We start from the raw sequence: 25,732 nt of genomic DNA, 5'->3' as shown, positions 1-25,732 counted from the left end.
GCGGGCGCACTAGCCGGTCGCAGTGAAAAGGCGGAGGTGGCGGCCGCTCCGGCTCGGCTCCGGTTCCCAGTGCCTCCCCCGCCGCACCCCCTCCCCACCTCCTGCACCCGCCAAACTTGATGTGACCCCAGCCCGACGCGGCGGCTGCCCCTCTCACCGTCCCGCGGGCCCCCACCGCCACCCGCCCAGCACCCCCGGAGCGCACCACCGCTCACCGCGCCCCTTCCCACCTCCTCGCCCTCCGCGTTCCCTTCCCCTGCCACCCCCTCCCCCGCACCATGAGCAACCTGAAGCCGGACGGCGAGCACAGCACCAGCACGGGCACGGGCACCGGCACCGGCACCGGCACGGGCTCCGGCGGCGCCCTGGAGGAGGAGGTGGGTTTGTGGCCCCCGGGCTTGCCGGGTGAAGTGCACGCGGAGGTGGGCGTGGGACAAGCGAGCGAGGCCTCCCGCGCCGCTTGGGTCAGTCCGGCCATCGCTCCCGGCGCCTTCCCGCCGCTGCCCGTCGCCCGGGCAGGAGTCGCCCGTGTCCGGCCGGCTGGGGGCGTGCGGCCTGGACTGCCCCGCCGGGCGGGCATTGTCTCCCCGCCCTCCAGGGCGCGGGGCGCGCCGGCCGCCGTCCGGGCGTCCCCGCAGTGGGCGAGCGACGCCGCATCCGTCCCATGCCTGCGGCCAGCGCGTCCCTGGCTCCCCACCCGGGACCCGCCTCGCTGCCCTCCTCCGAGGCGCACCTCCCGCGTGGCCGGGACCCCGCCTCGGCTGGACGGAGCTGAGCGGGATTAGCACGGCCTGCGGGCGGCACCCTCACTCCCTTACCCTTTCCACCCTGACCCCTCCCGGTGACCTTGGAGGCCTGGGCCGGCCGCCCGACACCTTAGTTCACTCCAGCTGTAGTCGAGGGGGGTGGGCGGGCCTTCTCCACAGTCCCAGAACCTGGGCTTTGGCAGAGGTGAGCCGGCAGTTTAATTAGACTTGGGAAAAAGATGACTAAAGACACTCAGTTCCTCCTCCTCCTCTGGGTTTGCCCTGGCAGTCAAGCCAGGACCCCAGAGCTGGCCGGGGTGGGATCCTGCAAGGAAAGGCGGATCATAAGCTAAAGGGAGGGAGTGTGAGGCGGCTTCGTGGAATCACCAGCAGCTGGGCGGTTAATGGGACAGTGAGGAGGATGCGTGTGTGGGATGGGGTAGTGAATAAAAGCCCTGAAGCTCTCAGCGAATAAAGACTCGGAGATAGGCTGGCAGAGACCACAACTGGTGTGAAAAGGGACAGCTTCGCAGGGCCTCTGGCCTCTGCTGTGTCACTCCAGGGCTGAGAGACCCTTCCTGTGCAGTCCTGTTATGCTTTTGCCCAGGAAACCAAAGGCCAGTTATCCACCATGAGCGTCCTTCCCCTTGGTCTGGGGGAGAAACCGCAGAGCCCCTGGTGGGGGCTGGTGTTGCTCCCCTCCCTTGTGCTGTGGGGTTGATCCGGAATGATGGTGATGGCCCTCCGCTGGGCAGGGCTCAGCACTGCCAGCTCCCACTGTTGGCAGTGCAGAGACCTGCCGCGGCCACAGTGGTACACCGATGGCATGACATCTTGAGAATCTAGGTCTGGATCCCTGCTTTTAGGGGGAAGGGAAGAATATACAACACTGAAGTGTTGCAAGGGAGGGCCCGACATCTGTCCTCTTGTCGCTGGAGGGTGGTGGGGTTGTTTTGGCCCCTGAAAGCCTTGTCCTTTTTGGACCTTGATGCCCACAGGCCCTTGGCTTTGGGGACCTCAGCCCCATCTTGGCTCTACCTGGTTGTTCAGAACCTCCCCTGTCAGTTATGGGAGAGTGACAGGGTTGCTGTTATGTGGAGTATCTGTGGGACCCTCTGTGGGCTGAAATTGGGGGAGGGCACTGTCTCCTGTGACACTGTGTGAGGACCCAGAACCCCACTTCTACTAAAGGGTTGACTTCACGCTGCCTGAGAGTCTGGAGCTGGGCTGACCCTCAGACCCACTGCTGTCAGCTGGGGAAGGTGAGCCCTGTGGCCAGGCTAGTCTTGAAAAAAGCATTTAAGGTTTTGGCCACCCTAAGTACCTTTTCTGGGAGAGAGGACAGTATCTTCAAAGAGTGGGATCCCTGCTATTCTTTCTTGGGGGTTGAGATGGGCTGCAGTCCTGTGGTGGTTCAGAGTCAATGTGACTGGTACTTGCACAGGGGCATGGGCTCACTTTTAGCTGAGGTCCAAACCTAAGGGCCCTGGGGATCTCCTGGAGCTCAGTGTCTGTCTGCTCTGGTCTGGTAAAGGCAAGCATGGCTGCCGCTGCCACCAGCACCAGCCTTCTGAATGGTGGGCTAAGAGCTCCTCTGCTGGGGGCTCTGTTGTGAATTGGTGGTTTGAGCTGGAATTGGACTCCTTCCCTTTAGTTACAATGCCCCCTAGGCAGTCAGTTCTGCAACCCCTGAGAGCCACCATCTGGAACATCTGCATGGCTGGTGGTTTACTTCCATTGCTAACCCAGGTTGGCGCTTCCCAATGGACCCTTGGAGATTAGCTAGAGCAAGCCTACGAGGAACCCTACTGTCCACCATAAGACCTCAATTTCTAAAGGTGCTAGTTTGCTAGAGAGGAAGTGTATTTTCATGGTGCTGGGAGTTATCAGTGAGGTTGCTTGTCTTAAACTGTTTTGTATAGCCTTGACTCTCCCTGCTTGCCCACCTTACCCATAGGTTTTATCCATATATGCATTAGGTTCCTTTTCTGGACAGGGGTGGTATAGGGTAGGGATGCAGGTGAAAAGGTCTCAGCCCAGAAGGTGAGAAGAACTTGCCAGGAAGTGGTGGTATGTTAAATGCAATGGTAGATAAAATAAGGGAATATCAGCACGTGGTACTATGATGCCACTGAGAGGTTACCGGTCAGCCTTCTCTGAGATGTGGGTGAGTAGGAGGTAGTTAGACCTCAGGGGGTAGACAAGGCATTCCAAGAAGAGGGAATAGCATGTAGAAAAGTGTCTTTGGGGGTGGTTTGTAGAACCACATGGCTTGTTTGGGCAACTACCAGGCATTCACCATGTTGTAGCGATATTGGGGGCCACACGACAAACAGCCTAAGATCACATGGGGTTTGGGAGAAAATGGCGTTTTTCTGCCACTTGGGGAGATATGTTCAAAGTTTTGATACCCTTTGAAAGCTAAGGAAGGCAGCAGGAAATAAAAGGGATGAGCTGAGTGTGCCTTTCAATCTGGAGACTCTACTGTCCCCCAGGTGAGTCTTGGCTAGAGCTAGAGCAACCAGGTGAGGTAATACAGCACAACACAAGGACCTGCTGTGGCAGGCTTGAGCTGTTGAACCCCAGCCCCAAGCATGTCCTGTCTGAGTGATTATGGAGGGATGCCTAGTTACAGTGTCTCTGGGGAGGGGTAAATGTGGTTTTTTTATTTTGAAAATGGAGGCCTTATTTTTATAATGCAGTAGGTCCTCCATATCCGTGGGTTCTGCATTAATAGATTCAACCAACCGTGGATCAAATATATTGTAAAATAAAAATAAATAATATAAATTTAAAAATAGTGTAACAACTATTTACATAGTATTTACATTGTATTTGGTATTATAGGTAATCTAGAGATGATTTAAACTATGTGGGAGGATGTTTGTAGGTTATATGCAAATACTGTGCCATTTTATATCAGGGACTTGAGCATCCCTGGATTTTGATATTGGGGGATCCTGGAACCAGTCCCCATTGGATACCAAGGAATGACTGTATGAGGTAATAATACTAAATTACAGTAATTTTTTTAAATCACTTTTTTGAGGTATGATTGACGTGCATAAAGCTATACATATTTGATATGTACAATTTGATAATTTTGGGCATTAAGTTATAGTAACCTTTTTTTTTTTTGGAGACAGAGTCTTGCTTTGTAGCCCAAGCTGGAGTACAGCAGCTCAGTCATAGCTCACCGTAGCCTCAAATTCCTGGGCTCAAGCAAGCCTCCAGAGTAGCTGCGACTACAGGTGCGCACCACTATGCCTGGCTAATTTTTCTGTTTTTTGTAAAGACAGAGTCTTGCTATGTTGCTCAGGTTGATCTCAAACTCCTGACCTCAAGTGATCCTCCTGCCTTGGCCTCCCAGAGTGCTGGAATTATAGGCGTGAGCCACCATGCCCAGCCTGAGCCACTGCACCCAGCCTAAGTTTTTTAATTGGGGGATAGCCCTGGGAGGGGAAGCATAGATTATTGATTTGGGGCCATAAGTTTCTAAGAGTTAAGTTTTTGCCAGTCTAATGGTAAGCTATAGAAAGGCAGGAGTTAATGGCAGCTAAGGGGGCTACAGTTTGACCTAAAAGGCTTGGCCCCTCGCTGCCCTCCACCCCACCCCAGTGGGCTAGGACAAGGCAGTTCCTTGCAGGCCTCGTCCCTAGGGTTCATCGTGTGTCCTCAGAGGGATGTCAGGAAACAACCAGGTCCTTGGTACCACTGAGAGGTTAGCGGTCAGCTCTCCCTGAGATGTGGGGATGGAAGGTTAGGCCAGGTTAGGCACTCTAGATGAGTATAAAGGAATTCTGGGATCCAGTGTGTGACCTAGGCACTTCTCTTTTTCTTTTATTTGACATCAAAAGCATTTGAAAGAATCTAGACATCTTAATGCTCTGTCTGCAGGCTTTGAGTATGAGGGAAGGGAGGCTTCTGTGCTTCCGGGGTCTTACCTAGAAGCAGGGCCCAGACAGGTAGATCCAGGCAGATTCTGGAAGGAGGTCAGGTTCCCCTCCTCCCTAGGGGTTGTTGAAGATGTGTTTCCTCTGCTTAAATAATCTAGTGGAGAGGCTGTACTAATAATAGTAAACTGTATGTAGTATTTGTACCAGGCATTGTTCTAAGCACTTTACCATTTTAACTTTTTTTTTTTTTGAGACAGAGTCTTGCTCTGTCTTCCCACCTGGAGTGCAGTGACATCATCATAGCCCACTGCACCCTCAAGCTACAGGGCTGGAGCGATCTTCCTGCCCCAGCCTCCCAAGTACCTGGGACTACAGGCATGCACCACGATACCTGTAGAGATGGGGGTCTTGCTCTTGCTCAGGTGGCAGTCCTCCTGCCTCAGCCTCCCACAGTGCTGAGATTACAGGCATGAGCTCCCGGCCCATTTTAACTCTTAATTTAACCTTCACAATAGCACTATGAAGTACTTCTGTTAATTATCACCATTTTACAAATGAGGAAACTGAGGCACAAAGATGCTAAGTAACTTTCATGTAGCTATTAAGTGGGGAGGTTGGGATTTGAACCCTGCGTTTGCTCTTCAGCAGATAGTATTGCGGTTTTGTATTGGGGTTTTTGGTGAGACTTGGGGGTGGGGGCAGAAAAGGTGTCTGTAATCAGTTTTTGAGGGCTGAGCTTTGAGTGATGCCAGGGTCCCAAGTAGAAGCCCAGAAACTGAATCCAGCCTACTTTCCCTTGGGTTAGAGACATCCCAAGTCTAGATGATGGGAGCTGTCAGCCTTTACCAGGAGGAGCATTTTATCACAGATTCTACCTAGAATTGCCATCACATGGGGATAATTAAAACCAGACGGAGCTAGTTTTATTTTAAATGCTCTACAAACGGCATACCCCCTTATTGTCTGTCCCTGGGGCTGACCGCTTTCACATCCCTCTCACTGCGCACTGCTCTGGGCATCTCAACTAAAGAAATGGCACTTGCTCTAAAGTCGTGCCTGTCATTCTGGGGCACCGTTCCCTTGGGTCTCCTTGTCCCCTTCTTCCCCGATATGGGCAGCCCAGCTACTTCGCCCCGGAGAGAACCAGCTTCTAAATCCCACTCAGCGTTTGGACGTGCTGGCTTCCTCTCGTCCCCATTTCCTGGGTGGGGCTGGCAGCGCTGTAAGGACAGGAAGCCGTGAACTGCAGACGCTGGGCCTTTGCTTTGCTCTCCCGCTCCCAACCTGTTTATCCCAATGGGCCTCGACACAGTCCTGAGAGGTAGAGGAGGAGTTGGCCCCACCTGCCCTGAGTGCTGAGCTCCTGGTCCAAGGTTACCCATAGCTGAACCACAGCCAGCATGGCTCAGTGGCCATTAGCCTCTACTCTGGCATTGATTATGGGCAGCAGTGACATCTGGTGCTGTGTCAGTTACTCAGTCACCCCCTACCCATGGCTGCCCCAGAGGGGTCCTCATGCCCCTAGCAAAGCCATGGGGCAGTGAGGCAGAGCCTGTTGCCTGCACTTCAGAAACCATACTGCTATGCGGTAGGAGCTGTGGACAGCTCACAAGGCTTCATATGCCAGGACCCCATCCACTGCCTGTACAGGGACCATCATGGTCTTCTTGCTTTCTGCTTCTTCCCACTTTCCACCCTTGGATGGAAAGAATACAGTTACCTCTGAGATATGCCAAGGCTAGACAGGTGGCAGGATTGTGGAGCCCTCCCTTCCTGAAGAGTCCACTGGTGACTCCATCAGTGCTGGAAGCTTCTGGAATGCAGCAGGTGCTGGGTGTGGTAAGAGGGTTTGCCCACGTCCATCCGGCTTGGCCATTGGTCACTCATGGCTGATTGGGCAGAGGTTCTTGGCTGTCACAAGCCTTCAAGGCTGCATAGGACCCCCAGGGAGAAGGGGCAAGACCTGACCTGGACCAGGCCATGGTATAGGTCTGGAGTCCTTAGTCCCTCTTTGTGATTAGCCAACCTCCCTTTCCACAAATGGGTCTTGTGCTTTTACTGGGGGTGGGGAGAGGATACTGGAATAGGACCTGAGACCATTTCTGAGAATCTCTGTTGCTATGAAGGCTCTATGTGCCCTCCAGCTTTTGCCTAGACTTGTCCCTGTTATTGATGTGTAGTTGTGGCCATGTCCAGGCGCAGCTTGGGATGGAAGGATCCTACTGTGTTTGGGACAGGGGAGCTCCAAACCAGAATACAGGTCTCAGAAGCAGCTTCCACCCCTGAACAGAAACCCTCTTCCCACAGGAGCATTACATTAGGAAACATCTCTCTAGTCACTCATCATCTGCCCTCATCAAGTGATGAGACAGGGTTGGTGGGCTCCATGCTGCATGTTGGCATGGCCTCACATGGTTTAAAGGTTGCAGATGTTGATTTAGGAGCTAGGAAGAGGGGTGTAGGGATCCCCTAGCCCAGTGCCTTGGATCTAGTCCCTTCTGTGGGGTGTTTTGTGGCAGTGGTGGCAACTGCAACCCTTGCTGTGCACTCAGGCAGGCAATAGATCTGTGTTAGCTGTTAGCTGACTTCATAGCACCAGAAGGGATGGGGGAGGAGGGTGGACCTGGGAGGCCTCCATACTGCGGGGCCCAGTGAGCCTTGCCTCTGAAGGCCAAGTCCTGGCTCCTGGCTCTGTCTGGAGCCAGGTGGAAAGCAGGCCCTGCCCCCATCTCAGCCAGCCTGCATAGCAGGCTCATGCTCTGTTTGGTCTGGTTCCCTGGATGAGGTGTAGGTCAGTGCACACTGCAGGCTTTGACCAAGTGTATTCCCAAGGCATTGAGCCTTCTGTTTCTGGGGCTTAGAAGTAGCTTGGAGAATGAGGTCTGAAGCTTTCTTATTTACCACTTTATATATGCTCAGCCCTGCCCCTCCTTTAGGGAACCTTTTATTACCCCAGCTTGGTTCCCCCTACTCCTACACATAGTTGGGACTCCAGGACACATTGTAGTCTATGGCAAGAGCCCCAAACTTTCCAGGCAACTTGGACTTGACACTCAGCTTTGCCATTAGCCAGCCAGGCACCTGATACCTGAGCTGGTTTCTTCATCTGTAAAATGGGGCCCCATTCCTGTTCTACCTGTTACATCAAAGGACTGTCAGCCTCACATGTCAATGGTTTGTGTAAAGGAATGAAACTTCAAATTGCAGCCAAGCCCTGATAACGTGTGATTTGGGGCTGGAGTTAGCAGGGGTAGGCAAAGCACTAGAACCCACCCTGAGTCTCGGACTTCTCCACACTGGGTCAAGCTTTGACGCTGGTAAGCTCTGGGGTCAGGCATCGGCTAGGTGGGAGCTGCCTGGAAGGGAATGTGGGCTGTGTCCTAGCCTGGGTAGCTGAGCAGCCCCTGAGCTCCTTGCCGGAAGCATGGGAAGCGTGTCCTGAGAGCACATGGGGCTCTGGGAGCGTGTGTCTAGGTTCACATCCCCTGTCTGGCTGCGTGCTGCTTGCTCTCTTTCCCCATGTCCTTGTTCAGTGCCTTATAAGTCCCGGGTCTGCAGGCCATGTCGCTACATTCCATCCACCTCGCGTCAAGTGGCCCCACTCAGAGGGCCTACTCTTCCCCAGGAGGGGTGAGTAACCGGCCGGTGCCAAGCCCAAGCACAGGACCCAGGCAGGAACACCCCCCGTCCCACACATACACAGACACACACACAACAAGGAGAAAAACCCGGCAAGCAAGACCACGCCGAGGGGTGACTGCCCTGAGGTTTCTGCTCGGCCACCCCGGCACTGGCCCGGCAGAGACCCCCTCAAATTCCCAGGCCCAGCTAGGCCTGGGGCCCCAGGAGCTGGCTTCTGACCTCCTGTTCTCCCCTCTCTTCTCTGTCCCCTTCTTCACCATTTCCTCTGCCTTCTTGTGGGCAGAAGGAAGCATGGAAGCTCTGAGCAGATGGAGGATGGTGCCCAAGTCTTATCCTTAGAGTCTGTCATGTGAGAATATTGGAGTGTGAGGGACCCTGAGACTAGTCCTCCGGCCTCTTTATGGCTGAGGCTGAGGAGGGAAGGCCAGGAAGCCACCTGCCATGGCCGGTGACAGGGCTGGGACTTCAACCCAGGCTTCCTGACCATTGTTCGAGGCTCTTTTGCTTGTGTGTCCAAGTCTGGTCAGCAGGTGTTTTCTGGTTCTCAGTGGGGTCTCTTTCCCTTGGGGGAGCCAGATCAGATCCGGGTATGAAGATGACCGACACAAATTAAAAAAAAAAAAAACACATTCAGTGTCTTTATAATAATAAAGCCATAAACTTTATATAATGTAGACTGCAGCTCATAAACCCCCGAGGTCTGGGCTGGTGGGGGTGGCCCGGGCCCTGCTCCAGCTGCCCCACGTCCCCACAGTCAGCGGGCACAGGCTGCTCAGCTGCTGGGCGTTGGCAGTCTGGTGGGCTTTCCTTTGACCTCTCTGACTAACTGTGCAGGACTCATCACAGCATCATCCAGTGAGACATCCCCCGTGCCCACCCCAGCCTTGTGCAAGGTTCTGTGTCTGCCATTTCTGCCCAACAGCTGAAGGCCGCTTGTTCCTGGGCACCTCAGGCTGGCCACACTGGGTCTGAGTGAGTCCGTGTGAGATCAAGGTCTGCAAAAGCCCATTTACTCATGAGCCCGGGGCACTGGGGCTGCTTCTGACCTGCTTGGTGACTGCAAGCAACTCACTAGACCCTGGGTCCTGGTTTCCTCATCTAAAAATAAGGTTCTTCCAGCTCAAATATTCTGTATTTGGGTTGCTGCTGAGGGCTGGGAGTTGGGGAAGGATGTGGGAGGGGCTTATAAGAGGCTTGTTTTTCCCTTTTTGGATTTCCCTCCGCTCCCCACCCCTTTCCCAAAGTTGTGTTTTCCATCCAGATGACACCGGGAGCTCTCGCGGTAAGCAGCGAGTAGGCGGGGTCCCAAGCAAGTGCATTACTTGAACGTTTTGATGGAGTGGACGCTTGAAACAGTTCCTCCTTTCCAGATTGAATCCTAACTTTTAGAGATGCCAGAGGATTGCTGCAAATGATCGGTTTTCAAAAATCATTTTCTGTCTTGTGTAGGATATTTCTATTGCCTGGAGTAAATTTTCCTGGGTGTGGAAATTCTCAACCTTTGTGAGGCAGGGATTTACCGAGGCCCAGAGTCTGCCTTGAGGGGAGATTTGCCTGGTGGGTCGCCTGGGGGTGGGGAAGAGTAGGGAGTGGCCCTGACAATTTCCGGCCTCAGCATCCCTGTTGGAGAAGGGTTTGTCCTCTGGCTGGCGGTCCCTGGAGTCCATCCTGTCTTGGTGATTCCAGGGCAGGGGTTTGACAAAGGCTGTAATTGCCCTCCAGGGTCAAAGGGTGAGGATTTATGTCCCTGGGCATGGCACTGGTTTTGAAAGCAGTGTTCACCTTTTCCATCTCTAATAGCAGCCAGCACTTATGGGGCCTGCCCTCTTAGCCATGTTTGAGAAATTGAGTGTTAATACCTGGTACAAAGGAGGTCTTTTGTGTCAGCAAGGTTGGGAGGAGTTGGAGCCCTCAACATTGGGTCTGTCCCTCCCCTCCCTCACCTGGTGAGTTTCCAGGCCCCAGCCACGTCTCTGAGCGAGTATGGGGTCCTTTTCGATGGGAGGGAGGGCCCCATGGCCATGGCTCATGGCTGACCCCGTGTCCCAGTCCCCTTCCTCATGAGGGCCTTGCTCAGTGGCGGCTTCCCTTTGTGTAGAGCACCCCCATGTTCCCCGCCACCCCCATCCCCTGTTCCCGCAGGACCCCCGTGTGAGGTGGGCCCTGTGTGTGCCCCTGGGAGGAGGGATACCTGACCAGCCGCTGTCCAGGGCAGTGGCCTTCCTTGGGGGCAGCTAAATGACAGGTCTGTCCACGGGGGTGTCCAGGGCCAACAGAGGTATCTGCCTTGGCTGACAGAAGGTGGCTGAGTCCTGCCTGCAAGGAAGCCTTTTCCACACAAGCCTGAATTTGTGCCGTTAGGCTGATGTCTTGGGTATCACTGTCACCTTGCTTCTGGAGGCTTGTTTAGTTTAATCTTTTCTGAAAATCTTTAAAAAAATGTCAATTTGTCTGAAGGAAGAATATCACTGACTCGCAGATGTGAATGGGTTTATCAGACCCCCTTCTTCCTACTTCTCTTATGTCTAAAAAAGGACCCCTTACCTCTGGGCTGGAGAGAGCTGTGGAGGAAGAAGGAAAACCGGATGTTGGCTTGTAGCTGACACTCTCTTGAAGGAGAGGGCTGGGTGACCTCGGGAACCAGGTCCTCTGCCATGGTGGGATTCAACATTGTAACCTGCCTTTACCCAGAGGGGGACTCCCCTCCCTGCACCCCCAGTGCTAAGTTATGACCCTGGCACTGGGAGTGAGACTGAGGGGAGACAGAGAAGGTAAAGGGGTCAAGAGGTGGTTGGGAGCCCCCAGGCACTCTAGGTCCAGCACTGGCAGGAGGGAAAGAGCCCAAGAACACACAGCCTTCTCTCTGAGGGAGTCAGGCTTACAAACAATTGGCCACCAAGACCTAACAAGTCCAGGAAGCCTGCCAGCACGTGATACCTGTGGGGTGGACTTGACAGAAGGGGGCTGGACCCCTCTGTCACCTCCCCCCGCCAGTGACTCTAGAGGGAAGATAGGCAGCAGGACTCGCCTAAGAAGAGAGAGCCCCCAGAGCCTTGCTGGGCAGGGACGCAGCTGTGCCAAGAGCTGGTCAGTTCCCCTAGGCAGGCGTGGCACTGGCCGAGACCCCTCGCAAGGCTGGGTCTGCTCCTGACCTTTGTAAGGGCCACACAGCCATGTCTGATGTTCTGTATGGGGTCACAACCGTGGCCAAGTTCCTTGTCCATGTTGAACTTGGTGCGTCCAGCTGGTTCCAGCAGCAGAGTAGTTCTCAACGTGCATCTTCTTTGAGTTCTGAGGATCCTCCATCCATTCCCCACGTCTCCCCCAACTACCTGCTCCACCAACTACAAGCTTCTTCCAACTGTGCAGAGGACATGACCGTGGTCCTAGCACCGTCTGCTGTTACTTGTCATGAAGATGCTCTTCACATTTTAGGACGGGAGGGAGATAATCCCCTGGGGTGTGTGGACACTTCTGCAGCAGGCGTGAGAGTGTGGAAGGAGAGGGGCCCAAGTAAACGAGTTTGGTGCCTCCTGACAGCCTGGGGATTGTGTGAATCACCCCTTAGGCTTTCTTCAAATGCTTTAAAACATTTTTTTGTGTTGAATTCTTGTAATAAACTTGTGGGACAGGCAGGACACGGGTTCTTTGGTTGATCTTCCCTTCTTGGCATCAGCCAGCTGTTGGTACCTGAATCCTTGTCTGCATCCAGCCTCTTTCCTGAGTGACAGGTCCTGTTACCCTGAGTCTGGCACCAGAAAGTGGCATTGGAGGAGTGGTCCCCAAGGCCCACCCGAGACACGAGACTAGTTGGCCAGGCCTTGAAGAAGTAACTGCATGTGGCACTGTCCCCACCATCCGTCAGGGATCCAGGCTGTGCCATCAGCTTGCTTTGCCACCCTGATCTGAGCCTCAGTTTCCTCATCTATAAAATAAAGGGGTTGAACTGGCTGATCTCCGCGGTGCCTTCTACCCCTGACGTTACCCTCCCTGGGGAAGAGGAAAACTAAAGAATCCGGTGACCGCCTAAGGACACCTCACCACCTTCCCAGCTCCAGTCTGACCTGGACCCCACCCAGCCTCACTGCACAACCTTAATAAATAAACAGCTCGTGGTACCTGAGGGGTGAGGTCCTCGTACAGGTAAATGAAACTGAGATTCAGAAAGATGAAGCGAGTTCGTCAGGACAAGCCTAAAGCAGGGAAGCAAACGCCAGTGTCACTAACTAAAGCCTGTTGTCTTTGCCATTTATGGTGTCATTCTGCCATGCGGGGCCACATCTGGTCCCCGCCTGTGAGTTTCTTCCATGGAAGGACTGAGGTGTGTAGAGGCAGGGGAGGTCCCAAATCCTGAGGGCTGACTCCAGGCACTTTGGAAGATAGAAACGTTCCGTCTCTAAAGTTTTACACGGCCAAGGTGAGGGGCTGAGCTCAGACTGGAGGGAACAGTGTGAGGTGTGGTGGGGGGGTCCTCGGGGCCGGGAGGACTTCAGAGGGCTGAAAGAGGAGTAAGGAAACAGAGGGTCCTGAAGGGTGGGGGCCCTCTAGCTAAGGAGTGGGGGGGTGTAGGCCAGCGGGCTGCGTGGGCAGCTTGTGGGCACTTGCCAGGGACCTGGAGTGGACGGGCTGGGGTGGGCCTGCCGAAGCGGGAGGGTATGCAGGCTCTGGAACCTCTTGTCCCAAGTGTGCTGACCAGCGTGTTGAGCTCATGCACACACCCCCACCCCTGGTTTGCCAGTTTCCCCTTTTTCTGCCCTCATCACTGAGTAGATGCATGGCAGCCCTTAACCCGCCCACAGGGCTAACGCAGCTGCCCGGGTGCCACTCTCTCCGTCCTCATAGGCAGAGTCGGGTGTCTGGGTCTCACCTGACTTTCTTCCCCAGTGAGCTAAGCTGTATGCCCTTGGCAAGTTACTGAGCCTTTTTGGGCCTCAGTTTCCCTGTCTACCCAAGGACATAGGCAGGAGGGGCATCATCCACTAGAGGTAAGAACCATGGAGAATATTCAGGTCAGACTTGCTGTGACTTAGCCTCCCAGACTCCCCGCAGACAGGGACCCACCACCTAGTCCATAACTGCCTTGACACTTCCACTTGTTTCCTGAGAGGTAACCAGGGACAGGGCGGGAGCCAGAGTATACCCTTTGGACACTTCAGAACCTCAAAGATGGAAACCCAAGGAAAAGTGTCATCAGGTGGGGCTTGGGGAGGCTGGAAGCAAAAATCTGAGCTGGGGCTAAGGAATGATCCCCTCTCCTCATCCCCGTCCCCACCCCAGCAGGAAACTGTGCTGAGAACTTGCTGTGGAAGGGACCTCTGGGGAGGTCTGGGCAGAAAGGAGCCATTTGAGGAAGGGTTTAAAATTAGCCCTGGTACAATATGTGGCCCCTGGGGAGAACTGAAGCAGAGGTTTCTGTGGGGCTGCTCTGGCACTGGGTCTTTGACCCAAACCAGGTCCTGCCATCAGGGGAGGAGGGAGAAGGGAGGAGGAGCTGATCTAGGCCCCTCCCAGCAGGGCCCTGGCAGCTCGTGCTCTTCCAGCCCATCCTCTGGGGGTGTGGTGTGGGGTAGACCCTGAGCCACCCTGTGCTCAGGTCCTGCCGTGCTTTCCTGGCAGGTGTCTCCTCTGCCAGGCTGGATTGTAGGAGGGAGGCCTGGGTTTTGAGTCCCAGGTCTAGTGCCTTTAAAGAACAAGCGTGTGACCTTGGGCAAGTCACTTCTGTTTGGGGACCTACATGTACAGTTCAAGGCCCTTACATCAAAGGGCAGAAGGGCCTGTTGGGGGTTGTGGCTGTTGTGTTCTAGAGTCCAGGAGGTCGGTTTAGCCCACGCTGGAGCCTCGGCTGTCTGGTTCTCCCAGGTGCTGCCAGGAGCAGGGCACGACTTGTGTAGACAGGGGCACAGGGCTGCCGAGGGCTGTGAAATGTGAACAGCCTTCACGCCAGGCCTGGGAGCAGACGCTGGTAACTGTTGTCTGGTGAGGGGAAAGGCTGGACCAAAGCAGGGAGATGTGTCCCGAGTGGCCAGAGGTTCTGCTGGGTGTGCCTGGCAAAAACTACACGAGGGAAGAGGGAGTTGTTCTTGTGTGGGTGGGGGTGGTGACACCGGTAACCCGCAGCTATCTTGGCTGGTTTCCTTTGACAAATTCTTGGCTCTGTTGAGATCTCCGTGTGTTGCGTGTAACTTTGCCTGACACCACCCCAGATTCCTGGTACAAGCCATCGTCTCAAAAAGGCTGTTGCCTGGGTTTAACAGGCCACCACTAGAATGTGGAGCAGGTTCTCTGATAGCGCTGGAGAAGGATGGGACCCGCTGTGGGCAACTAAATGCTTTCGGGAGTGGCCGTGTGATGGAGTGAGGCTCGTGAACCTTTTCTTAAATCTGCAGTGGTGAGTTGAGACCGGTCCTTGGCTTAGCAGTATGAGTCGTGGCTGCAAACAGGAGTCTAGTGTGTAGGGAAGCTCTACTCGTTCAGATTTTTCATTATTCAGGAAGCCATGGTTTCAAGACATGTTTCTAATGGATATAAACTATGGAAAAATCTCCCCTCCCCATCACAATTATTGGCTGATCTAGGCTGGCATGGGGTGTCAGCAGCATGTAAATAGCAGCAATAAATTAGGTAAGTGGTTCTGCCGGCCCCCTCTCCTGGACCTCACCTGCAGTTCAGGAGGTCAGGTTTGGCGGGAGTCGCAGGATAGACAGCCGGTGTTTAGACCCGGCTTTGCCACCACCTTGTGACCGTGGTGAGGGCAAGGCTCATAACTCACAGCATCATCTGCCTCACGTGAAGCTGGCAAGATCTTACTTGTTCTTCAAAACCGAGCAGAAGTGTTCCATTCCTGACTCGTTACCCATTCCCTGTTCAGTAAATGGTTAGTACCGTCACCGTGCTAGGAGCTGTGCATACAGGCAAGAATATAGCACGCTCTCTGCCATCGAAGGGCCTATGTGTAGTGTAGGCGGAGGTGGAGGAGAAAGTGCTGGGCCCTCTGTTAAAATCCTGCCAGGGCATGGTGTGGCACAGCACTCGGGTTTCCTTTATGTCCTTGCTTGTCCCCAAGACCAGACAGACCCTCTCAACCAGGCATCCGTGGGCTTCATCTGAAAAAAATGTACATTTTTACACGTGCATTTTTTTTTTTTTAGGGAAAGGCACTGTAGCTTTCTTCAGATTCTCCGAGGGGTCCTTCATCTGAAGGAGCATCATGCTTGACCTGTACACTCTTGCCTCTGTTTGCCTGCGTCTGTGCGGGAGACAGCCAGCGTGATGCTTGCTGAGTGACACCTCCAGGGTGAACCTAGAGGGAGGCAGGCACACGGAGGGCTTTGGAAAGTTCAGTGCTGTGAAACTGTTGCCCATTTGCCTTGGTGTCCAAAGGAGGCCCAGGAAATACTGAATTCCTCCCTAAGCTCTAGGAGGATTCCAGTTGCCTGCCTGAAAGAAGAGCCATGAACCCTGTCCTTCCTGTCCAGCCTGGCCCTGACCACTGTGGTCTCTGTCCCCAGGTTCGGACGCTGTTCGTCAGCGGCCTCCCTGTGGACATTAAACCCAGAGAACTCTACCTGCTCTTCCGGCCATTCAAGGTGAGTCAGGACCTGGCTTCCCATGGGGCAGAGCCTAGGGCTGGAGAGAAGCAACAGGAGTGAATCTCTGACCCAGACGGGGCAGCGGAAGATGCAGGAAAGTGAACCAGAAACCACACGCATGGGCCTGGCTCTCTGTCCTGGTTGTGCTGATTCACATGCTGCCTCTGCCACCCGCTTAGCCCTCCTGGGCCTGTTTCCTCGTCTGTAAAGACAATAAAGACTCTTTAAATAGACGTGGCCATATAAGGAATCTTTGAGATTCAGTGTAGCCTTTTCAGTTTGCAGATGAGAAAACATGTAAGGTCTATGCTCCGGGATTACGACTGAGTGGAGCAAACGGGAGTTTATGCATGAAATGATGAGTGCTGCCGCGTGACGCCCAGCCAGCGTGCTGGGCCATGTGGCTGAGAACATGGGGCGCTGGAGGTCAGGGTGGGTTGACCCTGGGGGGAGGAGGGTGAGAGTAATTCAGGGGAGCACTGAGGAAAGGTAGGGCCTACGGGGGCAGTGCTGGGTTAACACAGCAAAGGCGTCTGACCATCCCATAACAGCCACCTCTCTCCACAGGGATATGAAGGGTCCCTGATCAAGCTCACCGCAAGACAGGTAATTGCTTTCCCTGGTTGTTCTGCCTCCCAGCCCGGACTGACTGCTGAGCTTGGAACTGCGGTCTGTTAACCCTTCCCTAATCGTGAGGCATCTGGCAGCAGAGACTGGCTCCCTGCTGTCCTGGGCTGAGGAACGGCCCCCACGGGACCCACTGCCTGTTTATTAGCTGCCCAAGCCCAAGTCAGCCCCTGGTCCTCCCTGTCTGGCTCGTAGGAATCTGAGAGCCACTGCCTGGCCCTGTGGCTGAGAACGGTAGAGCTGGTAGCTGAGCTCTGACTCCTGACGGAAGGAGGCCAGGGCTCACAGCCTCCGGGGCCCTTCGGGGTCTAGACGATCCTTGGCAAAATGAAGTTGGAGAAGTTTTCAACCTGCTGCTGTTTGATTGAACCCAGAGCCTTCCCGTGCCCTTGATACATGCATGTCCCTTTTCCTTTCTTGCCAGGGAAAACACTGGAACTTAATTATCTACATGCATTTAAAAAGACTTTTACTGAAAGGGCGATGTTTAATTCAGTGGATGAAAGCTCTGTTGGCATCACTTCCCACAATGTGTTACCAAGGAGGGAGACTCGACTTGGTGCATGTTAACCTGCTGCTCCAGCTGAACTAGGGAGGGTGCGGGCAAGGGTTTTTGTTGTTGTTTTTCTTTTTCCTTCTCTGTTCTCGTCAGCAGAACAAATACTACTTGCACTTCAGTGATGCTTCTTGTGTTTTGTTTTGGAGGGAAAGAGGGAATCTGGGAGAGATGCAAGGGTGTTCTCTCTTTTTCCTACTAGCCTGTTGGTTTTGTGATCTTTGACAGCCGGGCAGGAGCAGAAGTGGCCAAGAATGCGTTGAATGTGAGTAGGCGGAGAACGGTCTCCCTCTGACCCATAGACCTTAGGCAATGGGCGTCCAGATGGACCTTATTCCCTAGCCGTCCCCGGGCAGAGTCCTCGGCTGCACCGTCTGTGCCAAATGCCGTTACTCACGCGGCCCCGAGCAGCATTTCCACTGCTGGGGCAGGTCTTTTGGGCAAGCTTGTTTCTGGGGCCCTTCTATACCCACTGCAGTCTGAGTCCTACAGAGTAAGTCTTTCTCTTTCTTTCCTTCCTGTGTAGGGTATTCGCTTTGATCCTGAGAACCCGCAGACCCTGAGGCTAGAGTTTGCCAAAGCCAACACCAAGATGGCCAAGAGCAAGCTAATGGCAACACCAAATCCCAGCAACGTGCACCCCGCCCTAGGAGCACACTTCATCGCACGGGACCCCTGTGAGTGGCACTCTGAGCCGCCTTCTGCCCTTTGACTTGGCCCAGGCTGGCCGGCCCTAGTGGAGTTTCACACCAAGCAGACAGGTTCTTCTTGAGGGGCTCGGTCCTGCATATCTGCCCCTTTTCTTGCTGCTGCATCCGCAGCTGCCCATCTCAGACTTCAGGGTTCCTTCCTCCCCTGCAGCCACTTCTGAGCTCCTGAGCTGTCAGGCTGCTCAGCCTTCCTGAAGGCTTCTCTGATTTCTCTTGGTGAGATGGGCTGATGCCCACCTGAGAGCTTCTTGAAGCAGACGGGATGCTCACTGCGCCAGGCCAAGTTCACGCCATGCTTCCTTCCCTGGTTTTAGGGTCTTGGGGTGGGCGTGGAGGGGTCTTGCTTCAGTGTGAGCTGATGGCTCAACCGTAGTGCTGGGCTGCCTTCTGTGTTTGGAAGGCGAGACCAGTGTTCTGACGACAGAGGCCATTGTCTCCCCCTGCAGATGACCTGATGGGGGCTGCTCTGATCCCTGCGTCCCCGGAGGCCTGGGCCCCCTACCCTCTGTACACCACAGAGCTGACCCCAGCCATCTCCCACGCTGCATTCACCTACCCAGCCGCCACTGCCGCCACCGCCGCCCTCCACGCTCAGGTGAGCCCCTGTGGCGGGGAAGAGCGAGGGCTCCAAGCCAGCCAGACTTTCACCTGCCGGCAGGTGGGCCACTGCTGTCCCAGAGCTGCAGCAGAACTGTTGTCTTTCTGATGGTTTGGAAGCCTAGGTCCCAGGGACCTGACAGGGGAGAGGGAGCAGAAGAGCCGCAGGCCCCTTGGAGGCTGAATGCCGCGAGTGCAGGGACAGACCAGCTGTGGTTCAGCCACCCCTGAGCGCACAGCCAGGCACTGGACTGTGTTCTGTGGTGACAGAACCGTGATTCGTGTCCCAACCTGGGTATGGTCTCCAGAGCCAGACCACCTGCCTCTCTGCCTCTTTCTGTCTTCATGACTTCAAGCTTTTTAAGATTTCTGTGTCTTGATTCTTACTCATATGGAAAATGGGAAGAATAATATAATCTGCCCTAGGGTTGTGGTGAGAATTAGATGTTAAGACCTGTGAAGTGTTGTGCGAGTGCTGGAACTGTACCTGGAACATACGAAGAGCTCCTTGAGTATCTGCTCTTGTTTCTGTGAAGGCTGGACACTGCCCACCGTGAGCCTGTTCTGGGGCAGGAAGAGGGAGGGTTAGAGCGGGGCCAGGAGGGCTCCGGGCCCAGGGCCAGGCCAGGTGCTTGAGGGGCAGGCAGGTCAGAGCCCGACCCCTGGCCACACCGGTGTTTCCTCTGATCTGACTCTGCCAGAAACACAGGCCCAGGTGCTCACTGCTGAGAGCAGAGTACCCTCGTCCCACTGTGGGTGGGGGGTGGGGAGGTGCCTCACAATGGCGATGACAGGACAGTGCCCAGCATGTGGACAGGACGCCGCCAGGCAGCCACAGGAGCAGGGCTGAGGGGCAGCCTTGAGCCCTCCTCAGCCTCTGATCAGCCAAGAGGCTGAGAGCTGAGCCTGGGGAAGAGCAGCCCAGCTGGGGAGTGCTGTGCTGTTGAGAGGGAGGGAATTGAGGTTGTTGTGACCTTGCCTGGCCTGACCAATAGGAGGGGCCTGGGAGGCAAGGGAGCATTCACAGGATGCAGAAGCTAGAGATGGGAGGAGTCTCGCAGCCTGCCAAGAGTGCAGTGCACATCCATGTTCAGGCCCTGTGAGGGACTTAGTGACATCTGGGTTCACCAGTTCCGAGGTGGGACATTCAAACCCAGGGCCAACTCCCCTAGCAAAGCATTTTCCCCAGTAGGGGAATTCTCCCTGGCCACAGCAACTTCCAGTTGTACCGAGGTGCTTTGCCCCACCGGAAGACTGACAGGTGGCAAAGATCTTCCCCTGGCAGGTACTTACTGCAGAGTTCTGTGGCTGGAACAGAGCAGGGAGCAGGAAACCCCTCCGTCCTGGACCTGAGCAGTTACTCTGGGCCAAGTGGGGTGGGTCTAACTGCAGGGAAATCACAGGTTCCCGTCTCCTGTCCTCACATGTGATCCCAGTTTTGCCACAATCAGCTACATGATCTTCCCCTCTGGGCCTGGCTCTGACCTCCATCCTGCAGGGCTGGGCCCTCCTGACATCTTCCTTCCCAGTTGTCTCCCACCGTACCCAGCTCTGCAGCTATCCAAGTCCTGGTTCTGTGTTGCAACACCTGTATGACCTTGGGCAAGTTACTTAATCTCTCTGTGTCTTTGTAAAATGGTGATAATAGTACCTACCCCCAGGGCCCGATGTTAGCCTGGTAGTGCAGAGGAAGTGCCATAGAAGTGCAGATGATCGTGATTGTTATTTAATACCATTATTGTCTGGGTCCCCCTTGAGTCTTCTCTGAGGCTGCTGTTCTCCTAGTGCCTTGTTCCTACCTTGGGGCCTTCCTGGGACTGAACTGGAGTGGAGGCCACTCCAAAGGACAGTGGGCGTGTTTTGGGGGGTGGGGGTGGGGAGGCAGATTAATGGCAAGAGATTAGAACTGGCAGTCATCAGTTCTGTACTGGCTGCTCAAACTCTCTGGACATCGGTTTTCTGAACAAGTGAAATGAGCTGTTAGGGCCAAATGCAGTAATATGCATGAAAGCATTTTCCAAGGAATAACACTTTCTCTTTTCTCTCCAAGAGTCCCCTCCTTGCTCCCAACAGCGCTATCCCAGAGATGGAGGCTAAAAGCATCTAAATAAAGGAAGTGGACATTGTTGATCCTAAGTGGATTGTTCTGAACCCAAAGGACCAATAGAAAGACTTGAGTTTTTCCTGTGCCTGGGGGCAAGGGGTGAGGGGCTGAGAACCAAGACCTCCTTTGTCTACCCCAACACGTGCACCTACACTGCAGGCAGCCTCCATGGCCGTGTGGCTGCAGGGACCAAACCTGTAGGAAGGGACTTGGAGGTCGTTTGGTCCCACTCTGTCTTGGCACGAGGCCATCCTGCTCGGCCTTCCAATCCTTTTGATAGAATCTTCCCCTTTCAGAGGGTGAGGCATGAAAGCAGGAGTGGATGGCAGGGGCACAGGGGGCGTAACCCACAAGGATGGTGCCCACAAGCAAGGATTCTGTCTCTTCTTGCATCCCAGGGTCCTCCCAGACTGGATTTCATTTTCCATTTCATCCTGAGGAAATGGGCGTCTTTCCTGGCTCTTTTTCCCCTAAGCTTGTTTAGCCCCTTGCTGGTGACCTGAAGCTTACATAAACTCCCTTGCCTCTCTTTTCTTATCTGCACAGTGGAGGTGAGAATAGCATCCACTTCATACAGTTTTTGTGAGGATCCGATGAACTTGGTCTATGAAAACTACTTAGACCCGCATCTGGCATGTGGTAAGAGCTTCATAAGCATTAGCTGTTGTGGGTCTGCATTGATGGAAAAAAAGACAGGCAGGGTTTTTTCTTCCTCCTTTTGGCTTATCATCCTACTCCCCGGAAGACCACTACTTTTTATGCTCATTTGTGCTTCAGGGAAAAAAATTTAAAAAGTACTTTTAGTCCTTAGCTTTAGTAGGTAGTTCAGAGGTGTGTGAATAAATCCATAGGTATGAATCTTTTACAAAAATTGCTGTATCTATTTAATCTTTTTAAAACTTGAATATTAGGACATTTTTTCATGTCAGCGAGTATAGGCCTGCATGCTGCATGCCTGGCCAGTCCACCACTGTCCAGCTGTGGCCAGCTGCCTGTAGATGGTCAGTCAGCGGTGTCTATTATGCAACTTTTTGCTACTGATAGGCTATACCGCAGTGGATGTCCTCGTCTTTACTTCTCTGGGCACTTCTCCTGTTTTGTTTTCCTTATGATAAATTCCTAGAACTATTAAAAGGTCAAAGTATAGTCTTGCCAGTCTGAGTTAAGCAGTGTTTTAATTGGCTTTCTGAGGAGTGAGGCTCTCCTATTTGTTGTTGTTCATATCTCTTCTCGTGTAGATTCAGTCCTTTGCCTGCTTCTTAGTATACTTTCTCAATTAGTCCCCAGATCTGAGAGAGGGCTAAGTTTGTGTCCTGCCCTCTTCGTTTTGGAGCAGCCCTCTTGGAGCCTGGTCGTTGTAGCCTGTGGGATGGCCTCTCAGGAGCCCCTGCTACCCACCGGGGACAGCTGGAGGCCCTGGAAGGACACTGGCAGCTGCCCACCTGGGCCTGGAAGTCTCCTCTTCAGAGCTGGGGCAGGAAGAAGAAATCCAGGAAGAGACATGCTCCTTCTAGAGCAGCGGTCCCCAGCCTTTTGGGCACCAGGGACCAGTTTCATGGAGGACAGTTTTTCCACGAGGGTGTGTGGTGGGGGGCAGAGCTCTGTGGCCCAGACCCTAACAGGCCATGGGCGGTACCAGGCCACAGACTAGGGATTGGGGACCACAGTTCTAGAGGACTCAGGCCATGGGCCTGTGCCAGGCATCCGAGGGAAATGGAAAAGCAGCCTGTCTAAGCGCATCCTTCTGCATCAGTGGTGTAGCTATCCTGAGCCCGTAAGTGGGAGCTTGCCTCTACTCTCTCCCCAAGGAGTCATCTGACTCATCTCAGGCTGGAGGGGAAGTTGCTGCTTTGGAGGCAGCAGCCACCACAGCACCTTGTGGAGAGAGGTGGGACAGGATCTAGCAGATGCGCTGAGGTAGGCCTTAAGCAGTCTCCCAAGGCCTCGGCTTCCCTATTAGTAAAAGAGGGTAAGTTGGAGGCTTCCTGAGTCCCTCCCACTCTGTCATCCGAAGTTCTCCCCTTGTCCGGCCCTGCAGGACACACAGCCAGTCAGCTCTTCCTTGCTGTGGGGCTGCCCCGCTGGAGGCTGGGCGAAGGGCGGTGGTCAGGGCTCCCTGAGCTGGACCAAGCCGCAGGCTTCTCTGGTGGCAGGGTTGCAGGTTTCCTCGTGCATCCCTCTCATGGAATGAGTTCTAGCGTCCAGCCAAGCTTCTAGCTGAGAGGGCATCCCATGACTGGCAAAGGGCAAGAGAAGTTTCCTCCCACACAGCTGTCAGTCAGGAAGGGAAGGAACCGCTTGCAGATGTTTAGGAGGCAGGACAGGAAATACGGCCCCTGAGTTTGGACAGCTCAAAGGCCGGAGGAGGCTCCCGGCTCTTTCTCTGTGGTGTGGGGCTCAATTCAGGTGGTTCTTGGGGTCAACAGTGTCCTGATGACAGCACTGCTACATCCTTGGAGCCCAGGGAAGATGCTAGTGTTGGCTGGGTGGCCTAGGACTGGTCCTGCCAGGTACCCAATATGCTGGCATCTTAGGGTAGCCAGCCCTAACTTCCTGCCCGACTCCTGAGAGCATGTGGTAGCTGGAATTCTGCGCTGTGCAAAACGCCTAGAATTTGGAGGGGCACAGGAGCAAGTTCTTCAGAAGCCTCAATCAGCCCCTAGATGGCCTGGCATTGTTTGATATCTTCTCTGTTTACCCAGGAGGCAGAAATTCCAGGCAGCCAAGTGGGTAACTGGGTCTGCCTGCCCCGGCCTCAAGGGAGCTGTCCGCATGCCCAGCTTCTGCTCGCTTTCCACAGCGCTCTCGAGGGCTGCCCCCGCTTCCTAAGGAGACTGAGGGCCCCCCTCTCTGGCTGCTCCCTCCCCGTGTCCTGTGATGCCCTGCCAGGTGGCCGTGGGTCAGGCCAGGGCAGACGTGCTCCACTGCGTGCAATGGGCCGGCGGCCGGCCCTGCGGTCTTGGCAGCCAGTGTGGCTTGCCTTGCTGGCGACCTGCCCACGGCAGGGAGGGTGCACGTCGTTTTCTTGGCCAGTCTCTGGGAATCCAGCTTTGGAGCCACTGCTCTGTGGGGCCTTCTGGCAAGTGCCAGGGTCTTGGTAGCTGCCAGGCACTGGTGACAGTGATCCGAAGCTCTAGAGGGCTGCACCTGAGGGCTCAGCTGGTAGGTTCCAAACCTCGAGACCTACGAGGCTTGTGATGGGGGAATGGGAGGGATGGAAAGGTCCACGTGGGGAAGCATCTGGCTGGGTCTCCTCTGTGGCTTCTCTGAAGAATCCTACAGGGACCCAGGACCCCGGTCTGGGATACCACCCTGACTTGGTTTTTCAGTGTCTTTCCATCCTGTTTCTCTGCTGCTCACAACCCCCCGTGTCTTAATCATCTACCTGACACTGAGACACAGAGAAGTCGAGCAAAAGTTTGTTAGGTTCATTTTCCTACTGATGTTGGGAATTCCGTGCTCTCCCAGTGAAGGGCAGGTTGCCAGCATCAGCGCCCCCAGCTGCAAGGCCCCCCTGGCCTAGCGTGGCCCACCTGGATTGGGCTTAGTGGAGAAGAACACGTCCTCATAGCCTCTCCCTTGCACCCCTGTCCTCGCAGGAGGCAGATCAGGTGGTGCTTTCCCGTTTTCAGGATGAAGACACTGGTGCTTAGAGGTGAGTAACTGGCCCAATGTCTGCCAGCCAGTCGGTGACAGAACCAGGACTCGAGCAGGGACACTGCAGGCCATGTTACCAGGCTCCCCGTTGAGGGAAGGGACGGCACAGCTGGCTGCTGACATTGGCTTCTCTTGCAGGTGCGCTGGTACCCTTCCTCTGATACCACCCAGCAAGGATGGAAGTATCGTCAGTTCTGTTAGTTCTTCAGTAAGTGTTGGCCCTGGGGGCCCAGCTGGAAAACTGCCCTAGACTCTGACTTCCTGCAGGGCTGTGGTTCCTCCCTCGGCCCGAGTCCTGGGCACTTGCTACTGCGAGGCCGAGCCCAGAGCTCGTTCCCTGGTGCGTCCGGCTGGCGTTTTCCCTCCTCTTCCTGCCCTGTGACCACCTGCCACCCACTTGTGCAGCCTCTCCCCCAGGGAAGGCCTGCGGTCAGTCCAGTCCTACACCTCTGCTCATGGCCACCTCTCTCCCCTCCGTCCAGGTCTTGTCACCGGGGAGTTGGTTCTGGAATCTGTATGGTGGTGCCTAAGTAGGCGCCCTGAGCTTCCACTGCCCCCAGGCGGCCTGTGCAGAGCTGCTGCTGTCCTCCAGAGACTGTGAATCTGAAGCCTGACTCAGTGGACTGCTTCCTATTTCCCTTCCCTCCTCTTCCTCAGCCCGGTTCTGCGCCCCAACACCTTTCCCCCAGGCTTCCCAGGAGGATTTGGGGACCTTCCTGCTGGGGCACCCAGATCCAGCTTGGGGGCCTCACCGGGACCCAGCAAGGCCTGACCTCCCGCCCAAACTTGCTTCTGTAGCTCCACCTCAAGGAAACAAGGCGTTTAATTTTGCATGTTTTCTGGCATGAATTAAGACACTTAAACTTGTGTATATGTAAGTGTACAGTTTGTTCTCCCACTGTGTCACCATAGCAACAGGTCCTGGCCATCAGTGGTTCATCATGCCTGGTCCCTCTCCACCCACCCCTGCACCCACCCAGCCCTGTGGCTGGTCCTGCCCCGAGGGCCTGGCGCCCCCGCCACCCCCACACACTTCCAGGCTCCACCACCGCCCAGCAAACGTTTGCTTTCTCGTTGCAAATTAGGGTCCTCTGCTTCCTCCTCAGATGGGCCAATGATCCTGAGAAAACCCTTTCTCTGCCCACCTTGCTTCCCTCTCTGTCGAGTACCCCACCCGCCGTCACTCCTCGTTCTTTCTAAACCTCGAAACCAACCAAAACCGTGAAAAGTATTTTTGTACCCTGTGTAACAAAATATTTATGCATCATAAAGGATTTTTCATGTGTGTACCATTAATTATTAAAGAGACCTTGTTCGCCCTGTCAGATGAGTTTAATGTTTAGTTTGAGGCGTGAAGAAGAAAAGGGTTTCCATTCTTCAGCAAAAGGCTTTGTGTCAGGCATTCGGTTAAGAGAAATGAAATGAAGGAAAAATTGTGCAATTTTGTTTTGTTTTGTGAGCATATCAGTGCTTTACCTTTAGCTGCAGCTGTGACCGTCTTGCCATTTCAGACTTGGGAGACTAGGTGGCTGTTGTAATTGCTGATCCTGTTAGAATGTGAAACTGGATAATATATGAAATGCAAAATAAAAAAAAAGTCAAAATGAC

At 54.4% G+C, this 25,732-nt stretch overlaps 1 protein-coding gene across 1 annotated transcript; it reads left to right on the top strand.

The window, feature by feature from the left end:
• Positions 1-25,732, top strand: RBPMS2 (RNA binding protein, mRNA processing factor 2). Its single transcript, XM_045540924.1, has 8 exons — positions 1-377; positions 15,793-15,870; positions 16,441-16,479; positions 17,259-17,321; positions 17,583-17,733; positions 18,213-18,361; positions 24,263-24,332; positions 24,607-25,732. The coding sequence occupies exons 1-7, from the start codon at positions 279-281 to the stop codon at positions 24,323-24,325; spliced, it is 642 nt and encodes a 213-aa protein (XP_045396880.1). The 5' UTR covers positions 1-278; the 3' UTR covers positions 24,326-24,332; positions 24,607-25,732.

This window comes from Lemur catta, chromosome 1, assembly GCF_020740605.2.
Source record: "Lemur catta isolate mLemCat1 chromosome 1, mLemCat1.pri, whole genome shotgun sequence".
Lineage (NCBI taxonomy): Eukaryota > Metazoa > Chordata > Mammalia > Primates > Lemuridae > Lemur > Lemur catta.
This window is presented reverse-complemented; position numbering and strand designations above follow the sequence as displayed.